Source organism: Varroa jacobsoni, unplaced genomic scaffold, assembly GCF_002532875.2.
Source record: "Varroa jacobsoni isolate VJ856 unplaced genomic scaffold, vjacob_1.0 scaffold_670, whole genome shotgun sequence".
NCBI classification, from domain to species: Eukaryota; Metazoa; Arthropoda; class Arachnida; order Mesostigmata; family Varroidae; genus Varroa; species Varroa jacobsoni.
This window is the reverse complement of record NW_019213572.1, coordinates 117,245-131,583: the sequence shown is the minus strand read 5'-3', so window position 1 is coordinate 131,583 and position 14,339 is coordinate 117,245. Positions and strand designations below refer to the sequence as shown.

The 14,339-nt window shown below is 38.2% G+C and overlaps 1 protein-coding gene across 7 annotated transcripts in view; it reads left to right on the top strand.

Moving 5' to 3' along the window:
• LOC111262518 (uncharacterized) overlaps positions 1 to 14,339 on the top strand; it is a 114,723-nt gene that overhangs the window by 63,986 nt on the left and 36,398 nt on the right. For all 7 annotated transcript variants that reach the window (XM_022836833.2, XM_022836829.2, XM_022836830.2 and 4 more), the window contains one exon: positions 13,481 to 13,644. In XM_022836833.2, coding sequence (XP_022692568.1) covers positions 13,481 to 13,644 — 164 coding nt within the window. The remainder of the gene's footprint in view (positions 1 to 13,480; positions 13,645 to 14,339) is intronic.

Below are 14,339 nucleotides of genomic sequence, written 5' to 3'. Positions count from 1 at the left end.
TTTCCCTACATCAGGTTAAACTTCTGGCTGTATTTTTGGCCAACCGTAATCTGGCACGAGGGATTTTATTTACCCCGTAGCCAAGATAGCGGCCGACGTATGCGGGTCACACTTTTGAGTTGCATTAAAACTCCGGATCTGCAGTCGACTCATGGGAAAACTATCGCACTTGCCAGAGCAGTCCTTAGGAAAGGAAAAGTAACGACTTCATACAAATTTAAATGGCTTGAGTTTGCAATCGATCGGAACCGCGTCGCGTTATCTTACAGTCGTGATATCATAAGATGCTATGATCTCATGTACCGCGGCTGCGTCATGAGGGGCAGCCCATATATTGCACTGGTTCACTCTAACCCATATTCTGCTGAAAAAGCTTTAGGGCCTTATTTTTAGCTCGAACTTGTCTATTCTCGAATCGATTTTTTAATAAGTTATTTATTTTTCTTCTTTTTTGCTAAGAATATAGGCCTAGTTTATCTTTTTTGAATCTTGATAATTTTCCTTATCTGAATAGGCCACCACTAATTTCACCTCAAAGCTGACCTTCTAAGATATCCTCCTCTAGAGCATTTGGGTTTATTTTACTAAAAGATTTTTAAGACGATCCTTCGGGTTCTAGAAGTACCATAAAGTAGAATATGCTTGCGAAAAGGGTGGGTTACCGTTTGCTAGTTTTATACAACGCCCATTTATCGCCAATGCTGTTTTCTATTTATACAGCGTCATCGATTTTTAGGAGCATGCAAGCAACTCCTATTAGCAGTGATCCATACAAGTACGGTTCACATCTGAGGATCTTCATGGTTCCATCCCATAATGTTTCGTCAAACGTAAGTTCCCTCTTTCTCAAGATATGGCGGGATCACTCAATGGCTAAACACGGACCTGATCTCACAGTTTTGCTGGTAGGCGTTTAATGTGCGTTAGCGTAGCCCGTAGCATTCATTACTTATTCCGACTTTCAACTTATTCAAAACGGTACAGATATCGTACATCTTATTACCTAGCAGCAGTTTATGTTTTTGGTGAAGGGATAAACAAAGCTTTAATGTCGACCTAAGGAGTAGTCACAAGGTTGGAACGAATTGGAACGTAAGCAGTACACTCTCCTAATGTAACAAACTTGATATTCATACAAACATACACAAAAATACGGGTAAACAATTTTCCAAACCTGAAAGATGCTAAACAGAGGCTTTTTCAGACTGCTATTATTTAAAACTTAATTTTCGTCAATTGCTGATTATAATGTTTTAAACACTGTAGCATAGTTGATTGATATTGTATTATTAGACTGGCTCTGTGACGACGGCAATGCCACTGTCCAGCTTATTCAGTTGGCTATATGCTATAGGCTATTTAAAAAAAGAAAAGGACCAGCTAACCAACGACTGACGGGAAAAAAGAACAAATGAAAACCGTTCCAGTTGCAGGATAATCGCAATAGCAGCCGGCTTCCGGAAATATATTGCTACTTGTTTTCGTGGTTACACAACATTCCAGTTTGTACATTTTTCTCAGTCTAAGCATGCTTTCCTTTTGTCTTTCGGCAGCGTTCGCAGAGTCTTTTGTTTCGGTGCGCGTGAATCCGTTATAACCTCTATCGTGTGTAGCTTCCCTCACTCACACGTCCTTCCTGTTGTTCCTTCCTGCTGCCTACAACCTGCGACCCCGTCTGCTTCTTTCGCTAACTCCTATTATTCCCTTTGTCTTTTTAGTGTTTTGATCCTTCTCCCTGGTGCATCGTTTGTTTCATTGCACTCATAGTTCACTTTTCTCTCTACCTCTTGACTTGTGCTTCTTTTTGCCTTTATTGCGCCTGCTTCTCAGCCGGCTTTTCCATTCTTTGTATGCTTGAAACATCCCATCCCGTCTAATAGAACCGTCTCTCATCAGCGAATCAAAGGCTGCAAGGAAAACGCCAGTCCCTTGAGAGAAAAAGCAGCGGGCAGTGAACCTTTCATTTCAATTACCGTCCAAACATGCCGTTTGACCTGGGCCTTCTTCGATCAATGTATTCCTTGAATAAAAATCACACCAGAGTTCAGAATGCTGACCAAGCTCTTGCTATTCACACAATTCTTATCGCTCTCCAGTCGAATCTAAATATGCTTCCGAAACGTTCTTCAATGTCAAAATCTATAATTTCGATTTCAGCCATATGAGTAGTTTTTCCAGCTTGCCCCTTAGGCCTGTTGCCACTTTCCCGCATCGTAATTCACAGTCTACAAGATCCGGCCATATTTAATGATGGTTTACATCTGGAATTTGTTCTCCATATTTTTTCCAAATCTGGTTGGTTATATGTCGAACGTCCTAAGAGACTATATTGGATTTTGACTACCCCAAAACGAAAAATAGAAGAGAATCTCAGCTCAACCCAATGAGTCCTGTTTGAACTACAAGCGGAACAGGGCGCTAAATGTCCTCCTAAGTACCATTTGCATGACTGGACCCGAATTCGTATTTCGAATTCTGCAGTTATTTACAGTTCAGCATCCGGTGCTTTGGATAATAGATTGTTCTCAGCACCTCTTAGCACATTCACACAGCCTCACAAGAACAAATCGAAATAAGCCAAACGACGGAATCGACTGTCACTGCCGCGTGTCGAAGTTCGTTGGCCTAAGAACATGGTTCTCCGCGTGGTGCAACTGGTTGCACTACCTTGTTGAAACCAAGGGTTGTTTGAATTTGCTGTCCTCATTTTGATTGCAATAAGGTTTACAACAGCTCACGATAACGCTCGCTATTGACAACTGGTGCCGCTCCGTCGCTTGAAGTTTTGAAGAAAAAGGGCCTCATGACCGTTTTCGCTCCGCAAGCCGCACCAGAAAGTGACTCTTTGAGAATGAGGTGGTTTATTTAATGCTCTTTGGCTTTGCAAGTCTCAAGTGCGATAATTTTTTCGATTTCTTTAGAACTCTAGCTGAACATAAGCTTTCTGAGAGAAAATGATGTTGTCAAAATAGTCGCTAATGCTTGCCTGTATCTTCAATTAATAACAGGCAGTGAACGACGCTTGTGATGGTGTTGGATATTTAAGCCTTGGATGAAGTGTACGATTACTATCTATCGCTCGACAATCTGCTAGCACCCGCATGCTTTTAAATATAGCACAAATGGACGAAATCCTGTACAGGCTTTTGGGTCATTTTTTGTGCATAGTAAATTTTAAGCTATTTAATATTATTCCGAAGAACGATCTTTCAGAACGTGTTGCCTTAGCTCATTGAAACCTTTCAATATAGATATGTGACCCAATAAAATATTGCTAAATTAGAGCTAGGATGTACAACTCAAGAATATGTTCGTTCAAGCAATTGGCACTCTTGACACATGGTTATTAACCATTTCTGTAGAAAAGGCAGGCATTAAGATGAAACATAAGTATTTTCAGGCCTTTTACCAGCAAAGAAAAAACAGTGTTTTCCTTAAATTCTCTCAACAAATTAATTTGTTGCGCGCTCGCCTCTGCACTATCTTCCCTCATTTGTCAGCAAATTGGTTTATCTGTTCTCGCCAAGAATGTTTAGGTTTGGTGTTAAAGAATCCGTTGAGACCCTCTTTATTGTAAGCCATAGTCATATGACAACAGTTCATTTTCTGCCCTGTTCAGGAATTGTTTGTCGGCGGTCATCGATCGAAAGTGCTTTCAGTCGGTTCTTATCGACTTCAAATGAGCGAGGTGCATCCGCCAGTCTCAAGGTGCCACTCTTGAATATCGCTCACCAGTTCCCACACACAGACTCACAGACACGTACTCCTCCGTATACACGGGACAAATATCCCTTGTTGCTATGATGACTGTTTAATTTCGGTAAAAGGCGAGAATCTAGGCGGCGCAGGTTCGGTTCAAAAGGCACCTGAAACCTCCACCTTTAAAGTCTGAACTAAGATTCTGTTGATCGCACAATAAAATTGAAACAGGGAAGAACATACATTTCAAGCGAATACATGTACATACAGCTGCACAGGTTGTTTGGCTTTGATTCAAATGGGGCTATCAATAATTTCGAACTAACAGAATACTTTAAGCACTCCCAAAGCGATGAGTAGGTCGACGACATTAAAGAGAGAAACGTCACACTGATTAAACACATGCCCCAGGTATTCATCATGACATTGTTTAACGGAACGAGATGATTTTTTATTTAAAGAGAGCTACACAAGGCTGCCATAAAGATATTTTGTAATTACTACGCTTTTTTGCGTTAGAATTTTTAAAGCACTGGCCATGTTCATTTTAAGGTTTTGGAAATATAAGAAAAGAAATCTGAAAAATCTAAATGGAAAAGTATTTAGATTAGCTGTAAAATTATACTAGATTGTCGAAAGGTATTTTTAGCTAGATCTTTTTGAAGTTGTATATTTCACGTTAGTGTTATTTGAAAGCTGAGACTTCGCCATAATAGATGCGCTAGAATTGTTGAAACGCCTTGCATGCTCCAAATTTAAGATAAAGCGCCTTAAAGGTGAATGAAACTTCATAAATTTGTTATATTTTACAATTTTAATACATAAATGCTGTCCAGGTTGTGTGCTGCTTATGGTCCGCTATCCGCTATGGATAAGGTACGCTATCAGAAACAATGACCCGAGGATGATTCCGGAAAGCCCAATGTGAAAGGCGCATTTAGTAGGGGTTGACTAATTACGGAGAAACGATTGCGAACGTTGAGCCGGAACAACACAGTAGCAGGCACAATATCGCCGAGGAACTAAACATCCAGTACTAAGCAATTTTAGTCATTTTAAGAAAGTTGACTATCGATACTGTTTTGTGATAGAAAATGACTTATGCGTGACAATATAATAATAACAATAAAAAAAAATCAATATATGCTCCAGGAAATTCATGCTGTGTGTTTGATGAGATTGGAAAGGTCTCATGCATTGTAAGTTAACGAAACCATTCAAATGGATCTCTACTGTCAACAACTATCAAGACTACGACAAGCCATTGAGAAAAATCGGCGTGAACAGAGAAGACATCGTTTTCACCATGACAATTGCAGACTATGTACATTTTTAGCTACCCGGCAACGATCAAGGGAATTTGTATGGAAAGGCTTAATGGACCCGCCGTATCACTCGGGTCTTGCATCGTCAAACTATTATGTATTTCAGTCTTTGCAAAAGTCCTAAAATGGTTTTCAATGGAGGAATGCACGAGCCACTTGTTACAATTTTTCGCACGGAAACCACAGACGATCCACAGCAATACGATTATGATGTTACCAAAAAAATAAGAAAATATAATTGGTCAAAATGGCGCATCTTCAGCTTGGTAATATTATTTTGAAATAAAAAACATTTGTTTCATTTTTGGCTTAAAACGGTCAATACTTTTTCGACAAGCCTTTTTCGATTAGCATGATTTTGGAGGTAGATCAAATGCAGGCAGAGTTGAAGCGATGACTGATTGATGCAAGTTAATGTATTTTTGTTGGTGGTATATTATACCTATACTCGATGGTTGTTTAGCGTTTACGTTGTGTATTTACGTAAGTAACGTCGGGCTCAAAATGAAGAAATTACTCTCTAAATCCTCCAAAAGAAGAGACTCTCTAATTCCTGTAACTTTTTCGTATAGTGTTTTGAACTTTGTCGGGAGCGCGGCTAAAATTTAGTTAGCTCTAAGTACGCGACGTCCTAACGAAACATTCGCTCCTTCATAAAGTCCTTGAAGTATTGTTTCCATCGCTTACTGGGCCTTGACGCGCGATACTTCACACAAAACGAAGCTGAATTCGGCATACAGTTTACTCCAAGAGGAAGTCTACCACTATATAATAGACATCCATCAAATGCCTTTCCGTAATCGGGCACTGGCTAAATTTGATCATCGGAGTCTTAAGTGCAACTTTCAACTTTTCAAAATATTACTTAAATGGATTGAATATGGTGACTTGCTTCAGAAGTATGCACCGTGGGGTTTGGAAATCTTTTATATTTGGAAAAATGCTCTATTTAATGCGCAGTCATTTCTAAAAGTGCTCACATGTTTACCTTGTACTTTGCTTTTGGAGCTGACATTTTCCTTCGAAGATACCTTCAGTCGGTTTTTTCTCTCTTTAAAAATACTGGGAAACGCTTTTTAGTTCGCTTCCGGTGGCTAGTATATGCTTCTGTAATTACTGTGGTGAGAGGACGCTTTAATTGCACCACTAAAAAAATTGCATAGTTTGTATTGCTATATTTATCAATTCAGTCACTGGTCAGAAGATTCCTTTGACGTGAAAAAAGACGTGACAGGGTCTCTCAAACTGCCCACCCTTTAGTTCAGTTTACATTTGAATTATGCTCAGAAGTGAACCTGCCTCGTTAGGTAGTTCGCTTTATGTGAAAATGGAACGGTGGCAGCTACGGCTTCTTGGGAAACTACCAGATCTGCAAGCAAAGCTCATGTATGTGAGGTCTGCTATTATTTCTTTTGAAGATTCGACGGAACCGATAGTTTTGAGTGGAAACAAAAAGTGGACGACTGTGACAGGCTTCTACACCATATTCACTTTGAAGATAATTCCCTTGGCGCCCTATTCGTGGTCATGCTTTAAATTGTAAAATATTATGATCAATATATTTTAGCAATGGTATTAGTACTGGGGGAGGGACAAAATGTCTCCCGTGAGCGGTACACCGAAAGACCGTGCTATGTGAAACAATTTATAATTATAGTCAATTGAGTTAGAAATATACATGCACATACCTTTCCTATGAGGTGCCCAAGCTTAATTCATTACGGGTAGTCTATAAGTTCGTTTTCTTTATTTCATTATATCTGTGAGGCTTGGGTCGCCGATCCCTAGCGTTTTCAGATTAAAAGTTTAACCATACAAATCCCTGCATGCTTGCTTTTAGTATAATAATCATTTTTTTTGACCTCATATCTATTCCAGAACTTTTGTTTCGATAAACCAAAGAATAAAGCTGAAGTTAGAATCGCCATATTCTTCTATTTCGTCGGTGATGAAAACGCGTCGTTTGGTTCCAAATCCGGCTTTCTGGTGTGCTGATACTGTTAATGACAGCCGTTTAGGTCGATGCCAGTTAACAATTACGGGTGAAGAACCTTAACGAACTAGCAGCTCGAATAAATGAAAATCTAAGATACTTGAAAAAAAACCCGCGCTCTAGTAATAAATAAACTCTACTAACCGAGAGGTATGGGTATTATTTTACATTCTAGAAGCTCTTCCAACCTCCCTGCATGGCATTCTTGAAGTGGATGTTAAAGATAACTCGATGCAAAACTGCGCTCGATGAAGGAACGTCCCCAATTTTTTACTACGCCAATTTTACTTTTTTAGAAATTCCCAATTTTTCGTTGTTGGCAGTGCAAGTAAATGCAAAATTTAAAATTAGTAATTAGGGTTGCTAAAAAAGTACCTGTTGCGCGCACATAAATTCAAAATTCTTAACGGTAGTAGTTCCCGTGATGCGTGTAGCGGTAATATGTTTGCTATATGAACTTACAGAGGTAATGATTCAAATCGGAATCGGGCGCAGACACATTTCGTTTCTTCCCGTAATGGGCCAGCCATCATACTTAACAACAGTATAATTCAAAGCATTTATTTTATAAATACAATAAGGTTAGTGCGTGTAGGGTTGGCAGATTTTCAAGTTCATTGGAAACTGGCGTCACATTTAAAGTGGTTCTATATTTGGAACGATGGTTTACATGAATGAAAAAGCAACGCAAACGATCGATCGGAACCGGTTAAATAAAGGTTAGCTTCTTAAAGCTATTACTATGGGCTCATCCAGTAGTACCCCACAATAAAAGTGACTATAAGATACTAGATATTCGACTGATTTTAAGGGTGTTAATTACAGTAAAAAAAAAAAAAAAAGAAAAGGAAATCTTCGCCAAGTAGCTCTTCTGTAGCCATGCAACCAATACAAGTAATTGCCATATACCTCTGTGATAATTCCAAACGGAAAGTCTATAAATAAGAGCTTTGGAAGTAACACAGCCATTTTCTAGGCACACCCAACAATACGGTGAGAACCGATGAATACCGAGAACCGAACGACGCCCAGATACAGACCAGATGATACGAAGACAATACTGATATTTTTCGTATTATGGACTACCTACAAAAACTACCGCTACTATCAGAGACCCTACAATACGAACTCTATTAAATACATTAAAAATGTATCGTAATGTTATAATCAATATTGAGGATTTAAATGTGGTGTACAAGCATGGAAAAAAAGACCATATCTAGTGAGGCAGCACAAGATCTTCGATACACAAAGTTCTCTTTTCGTGAAAAATACAATGAAAGAGTTTGCTACGCACTTGAACACGATATCGACCTTTCAGCTAACTGCTGGATGGAACCGATTCAACTGTCAAACAATTATAACCTGCATTTACTCGATACCCCGACCTCAATAAGATTACCTGGTATCGCTGGATGCATATATAATTCTTTTGTACTTGGCAACCGTAGAGTAAGGCTCGTAGCAAGTTAACAATATATTCGAACCTTATAGCATTTTTTCTTGCTTCTCCTTACAAATCTAAACGACAGGAAAATATTTTTTCAAAATAGATATAGCTTATGCACGCCTTAATTACAGATCGACAAAGACTACAAACGATATATAATTCCTGGAATTCCGGAAAGTATTCTTGCTATTACCAACTGAACGGTTGAAGAAGGCGCGGAAACAAAGTGTTCAAATATGGCTTTGAATTCCTTTATCAACAAACCTGTATTTTTTAACACCTGAGCTCTGTAATTGAGAAAATGCCATCTCCAACAAAAATTAAGACCCTAAAGTTTTTAATTTAGATTACTGACCGTTACTCTCCTTCTGTGAAAGAAATTAGGCAAATCAAGGGGGCATTGGTTGAATTTGCACAGAAATATCCAAGGTTCGAGTGGACAGCGGAGTTGCAAAAATGTATTACTAATACCAAAAACATTCTTTAGTCCAGTTAAATGTTGGCTACTATGATAGAAAGGCTTTTATAATTGTGGCGGCGGACACCGGTAAATGTACTCTAGACGCACTGATTTCACGCAAATACATATAAAGATATGCTAAAATCGAGAATGAGGCACTAGCACAACTACATGAACGGCTGAAAATTTACACTACCTACCGATCATGGGTTATTAACTATTTCTGGCAGTTAAAAGCGGATACATGTTTACAAAGCAAACCGTCTATCAAAAAAACCATACTCTAAAAAACAGTACGGCTTCGAAATGTGGTGTATCAAGGCTCCTGATTTTGGACGAGCGCATTTATGCTCATTATTGTAAAATTAAGTGCTTTCGTGACGATTGTTACCCACTCTTCGTACCATTAAAAGACATTCAATACCATAGCGCTCACTGCCCACTAAAGCCTTTAAATTTTTTAAATAATTGGGTAAATAGCCAATAATAATAATACACCAAAATTATCCAACTTAGTATATTCATTGAACGGATATTTTATCGTACCTGAAGAACTTAAACACAGATTGGTAGATCAATTACACACAAGACATTAGGAACAACATAAATGACACAAATATTGGCCCTACATAAAGCTTGACACAGAGCCAGAGTAGTGCGTAAGTGCTTGAAATGTACCCAAACCTGAAGGAGAAAACCGTTACAGCGTTGATTCCTGCAAACAAACTTTTTGAAAGAATACATGTAGAAGAAACAATGGAAAGGGTCCTATAGAAGAAGCCATTTTTACATATATAATGTATAATATTTCAAAATGGTCACAGATGTTTTCGGCTTAAATGACTAAGTGAAGAGGTCCGTTAAACGCATCTACGACAGTCCCTTCATAGCACTCAAGCTTACATTGCACAACTAAATATGGTAAAAATCACTCTTCCTGGATTGAAACATACGAGCAATTTTTTTCTGTTAGGGACGAAACAGCAAAGCGAATCCAATTCAAAGACTGACTTCAGCCACCTATATGACACTAGCGTCAAAACATATTTTAAAAGCCAGCCTGTACATGTAAGATTCCAACAACTGAACCCTAGACTTTAATATATATACTACAGAGGATCGGAAAGGCGCTATGTTAAGTCCAAGCAGACCTCTGGAGGCTCCATGCGAGTCACGCAAAAATTTAACAACTATGTATAGAAACCAAAAGCAATCAATAGGGTCTCGCGCAAGTTTGCTCAAATACGTAATACTCAAAACAGGTGATTCGTAGAGGAAAGTGCGTACGACTCTAGGATCCTATACGAGATTTAGAAAAGCAAAGAAGCTGTCTTGATTTTCCCATACATATATGTTTGACGTAAAGTCGAGTTATAACTAACTTTATCAAACAAGGAGTTCGTTTGGGTTTCCAGACAATGCTTGGTAAAGGATCCATGTAGATTTCGCTGGTTCTTGGAGAAAAAATGCTGTTGAGCAAGGTTCACGAAGTATGTAGGAGTCTTTGTGCTTAACAAGTTCCTTATTGCTATGTGAGTATGGATAAAGCGGGTCGAGCTGTGTGCACAGTCGAAGAATACCTAGTAGATAAACTGGCCTTCAGGAGACAAATGTCAGGACTTTTTCGAAGACCACGTTTTCCAAATAGATCCGTAACTGTAGTGTCACAAATTTACGAAAGCCCACAACTAAAGTGAAGGGTTAATGTTCTAACCGCTTAAGATCGGAGGGGGCAGTGGTTAAACGAATTTACAATAATTCAAACACTAAATATGCCATTGAATCTCAATCAATAAACCTCAAAGTGGAACTAAGATATTATGTTGAAAGGTGATGTTCTAGCCAAGCTTATCACGTCCGTTTAGACATACGATTGTAATGTACTAGACATCTTTCCGATGAAAAATATAATCGATCAGGTTTCATAACCCGCTAAAATTCAAAATACAAGTGAAACTGGTGTCCAACACAACCATTTTGCTGGTGGACTACACTCGTTGCAAGTTTTCTTGAACAGAGAAAAAATTAATTTTAGATTTTCTGAACCTCGATATCAAAGTATCACTTAACGTTAAACCCAGAAGAGCAGGAAATTTGTAAAAAAACGTCCGGTTATAAAAGAAAGTAAATAAGTAACAAGATAAAATAAAAAAAATATCGGTAGGATATCGATGAAACCATTTCATAGGTCTGTTGAAATTTTTGAGCATTTTATTATTTCGAGCCTTTCAATACGGTTTTGTTGTAATTCTATCTGCACCTGGTTGTCGGACACGCTCTTCCGTCGACCTGAGGGCTAATTCTTTTTAGTTAAATTGAAAGGTCTTGGAATTGACACGCATTACTCCACGTTAGTCTTGTGCATACCTAACTGACCGATATTTACGAGCGAAGATTGATGGTCAATTGATCGTGTCCCCTTGTGTTTATTTCCCTGACATATCTGGTTTGTATTTCACTTTATTAACTAATGGCATATAGCGCAAAGTTAGGTCAGTGGAGTATGCAGATAATTTAAAATTATGCGGTTTAATGAAAACCATGCTTCCACGCAATTTCGTAATCACCTGTAAAAGGTGTTTCTCAGAGGTTCGGTAAAAATAGTACCCAAATTATACACTAAAGGAATATTATCTGTTCTTATTATTATTCGTGAATTTTGATTACCAGCGAAATCACTTTTAAAGCTTTCCGAACTCAAGAACTAGTATTTTGATTTACTAAACTAATAAAATACGATTTCTTCCCCTTGGTATTGGCTTTGTAGTTAGAATCTCTTAGCTAGCTTAACGTGTGCCTCAGGGATCCTTTATGGGAACTGTCCGGAATTGTTGGTTGCCAATTCAAGGCTACAACATTTTATGGATCTCAGGTTTTATGGATTTCAGGAAGTCAAATCTTTACCAGACCACTGCTGTACGCGACGTTCAGCCAAAATATACACCCTCTGAATCAGAAGTTACAACGAGTGCTCTATTTTACAACATCTAGCGGCATTCCCGACCTGGGGGAGATGCATATATGGAGCGAATATTTCCACAAAAATTCATCGGACATTACGTTCACGTAATCATTTTTCTAGTAAATGTCGGCATAGTAACTTGAACGGCTAATTTTGGCTAAGAAAATGAAGAATAGCTAATTCAAGCTAGTAGAATATACCATACAGCTACTGTGAATGCATAAAAGTAAATGTTGAGTAATGCTGCATTGGAAACCCAATATGCTCAAGTTTCTTACATTAAATCATTTACAAGTGTCCTCTAAAAGTTTATTTGGTGCCCACAGAATACACCTTTGAAAAAGAAACATCCCCATAGGAGCGATTGTTTGTAAAAAATCTTAGGAGGATTTATGGGGTTATTAGGAGTTTTACGGACCGTCAGGTGAAGTCCTTGACGTTTTGAGCTTTACCTGCCGCGAGCGGCATTTCAACAAAAATGCCGTTGCTTTGTCTGAAATGATCAGCTGCGTCCTGTATAGTCTCCAATTGAATGCGAAAGCTATTCATATACCCTTTACTAGGTCGATACCTGGGCTAATTTGCGTTCATTATATGTGAGAGAAACGTTGTAAAGGTTTGTTCCTATCTGCGGATGGTAGAAGCTTTGCTAATTTCGATTAAAAATTGGCTAATTTCAAGATCGGCTAAACTGGATCATATAAAACACAGGTCATCTGACCGCATCTTACACCATAAGTGTAACGGAACGAAGATTGGTTAAATAATAGACTTGTAATATATTTACTGGTTTACTTTAGCTACTGAAAAAATGTAATGTCATTAAACATGGAACAACACGATAGCCAACATTTGAGTTTGCCCCTGTTGGTCCTTTACTAAGAATCATGATCATCTATTCCAGTTTTAAGTTTACTCATATGGTAATACCCAATGACGATTTCCATGTTGGCAGTAACCTTTGTCTTCAAGCGGTTAGAACCGTTTTTCATAATCCCTGATCGCGGACGACGATTTGGTCCATCCAATTGCCTATGCGATAGTTTTGTCTATGCGATAGTAGATAGTAGATAGTATTGCCTACGCGATAGATAACACTAATAAAATTAACATAATTTTTTTCTTATAAAAAATTGTTTGCCCAAAAAAAATCTTCTAATATATTTTTTAAGATAACACATCTTGAACTTTTGTGAAATCAGTAAAATAAATTTCAAGTTAAATATTGGCGTCTAGATAAAAAGGTACGACTGTAATTGCTTCGTTGCGAGCATGACAACGGGCAATACCTCGCAAATTAATAATACAATAACTACATAAAATTAATAAAAAGAAAAACCTTAAATTCACGTTTCTAGCAGAGCAACGCTGACGCCGTTTGATCCATGAGCAATGCAGTTGCTGGCTTCTCATTAAGCGTACTATACGCATAACTCAAACATTAACGAACTAAACTAATAATGATCGCGTCTTTCGAGATCTTCTTCTATCGATCGACACTTTCCCCTAAAAGTGTTAAGTTAGGTTGGTTTTTAAGAACTTTTTGAGCTAGTTCGTAACAAGCTTTTGTGTTTTTTTGGCCCTGCTTTAGATCGCCGTCGTTCGTCAAAATCGACTCAGCCCACCGCTCAATGCAAGGCAACTATACCTGCCGGGTGGAGACCGATAAGGGTGTTTCCGAGAATGACTTTTATCTCATTGTGATAGTCGACTCGTGCAAAGAACAATCCTGGACAACGTACTCCGACAGAATAGGTGAGTCATCTTTAGATATGCCACAAGTGGGGTTCGTTTGAAATCAGTGCGGGTCGTCGGAGCAATTGGTCGATTTGCCACTACAACATACATGATCTTTTTGGTAAGGCTGTACCAAAACCACTTGTGTGTCTATGGTCCCGCTCATAGTTATTACCTGGCTTCGTTTTCTTTATTTTAAAAATTGTATTCTCTTTTTTTCATTTTACTTATTAAACGATATGTTCTCACTCGTTACTTCCTAACCTCTTGTTTTGTGCAATGCAACCGAAGCCTTTATTAGACCAAGATAATTCAAGCAAATTCAGTCAGGTATAAAAATGACTTAGTTCCAATGGTGACCTGGTTGAGTTACAATTTTACTTGTTAATATTTTGTTGTTTAAATATCACTTGCTAGCTAACTAGAAAGAGTTTGACAGCGAAAAAAAAATCATTACTGGCATAGCTTTCTACCTAGCAAGCATTTCTTATAGTTTATAATAAAAAAAAAAACTTGCAAGAAATAGCTGGGACTGCCCGGTTGTTTTGGCACTAATTAATTCTGGTACATAGTCTGATACTGGTACTTAGTGAGTAATCAAGTGATACAAAATGTAGTCGACCTCATTTCGCATTTATTAGCTGTGATAAAGATATAACTAACCTGTAGTTCGTTGCATGGTATTGGTAGCAATGAGCTAACCCACATTTTCG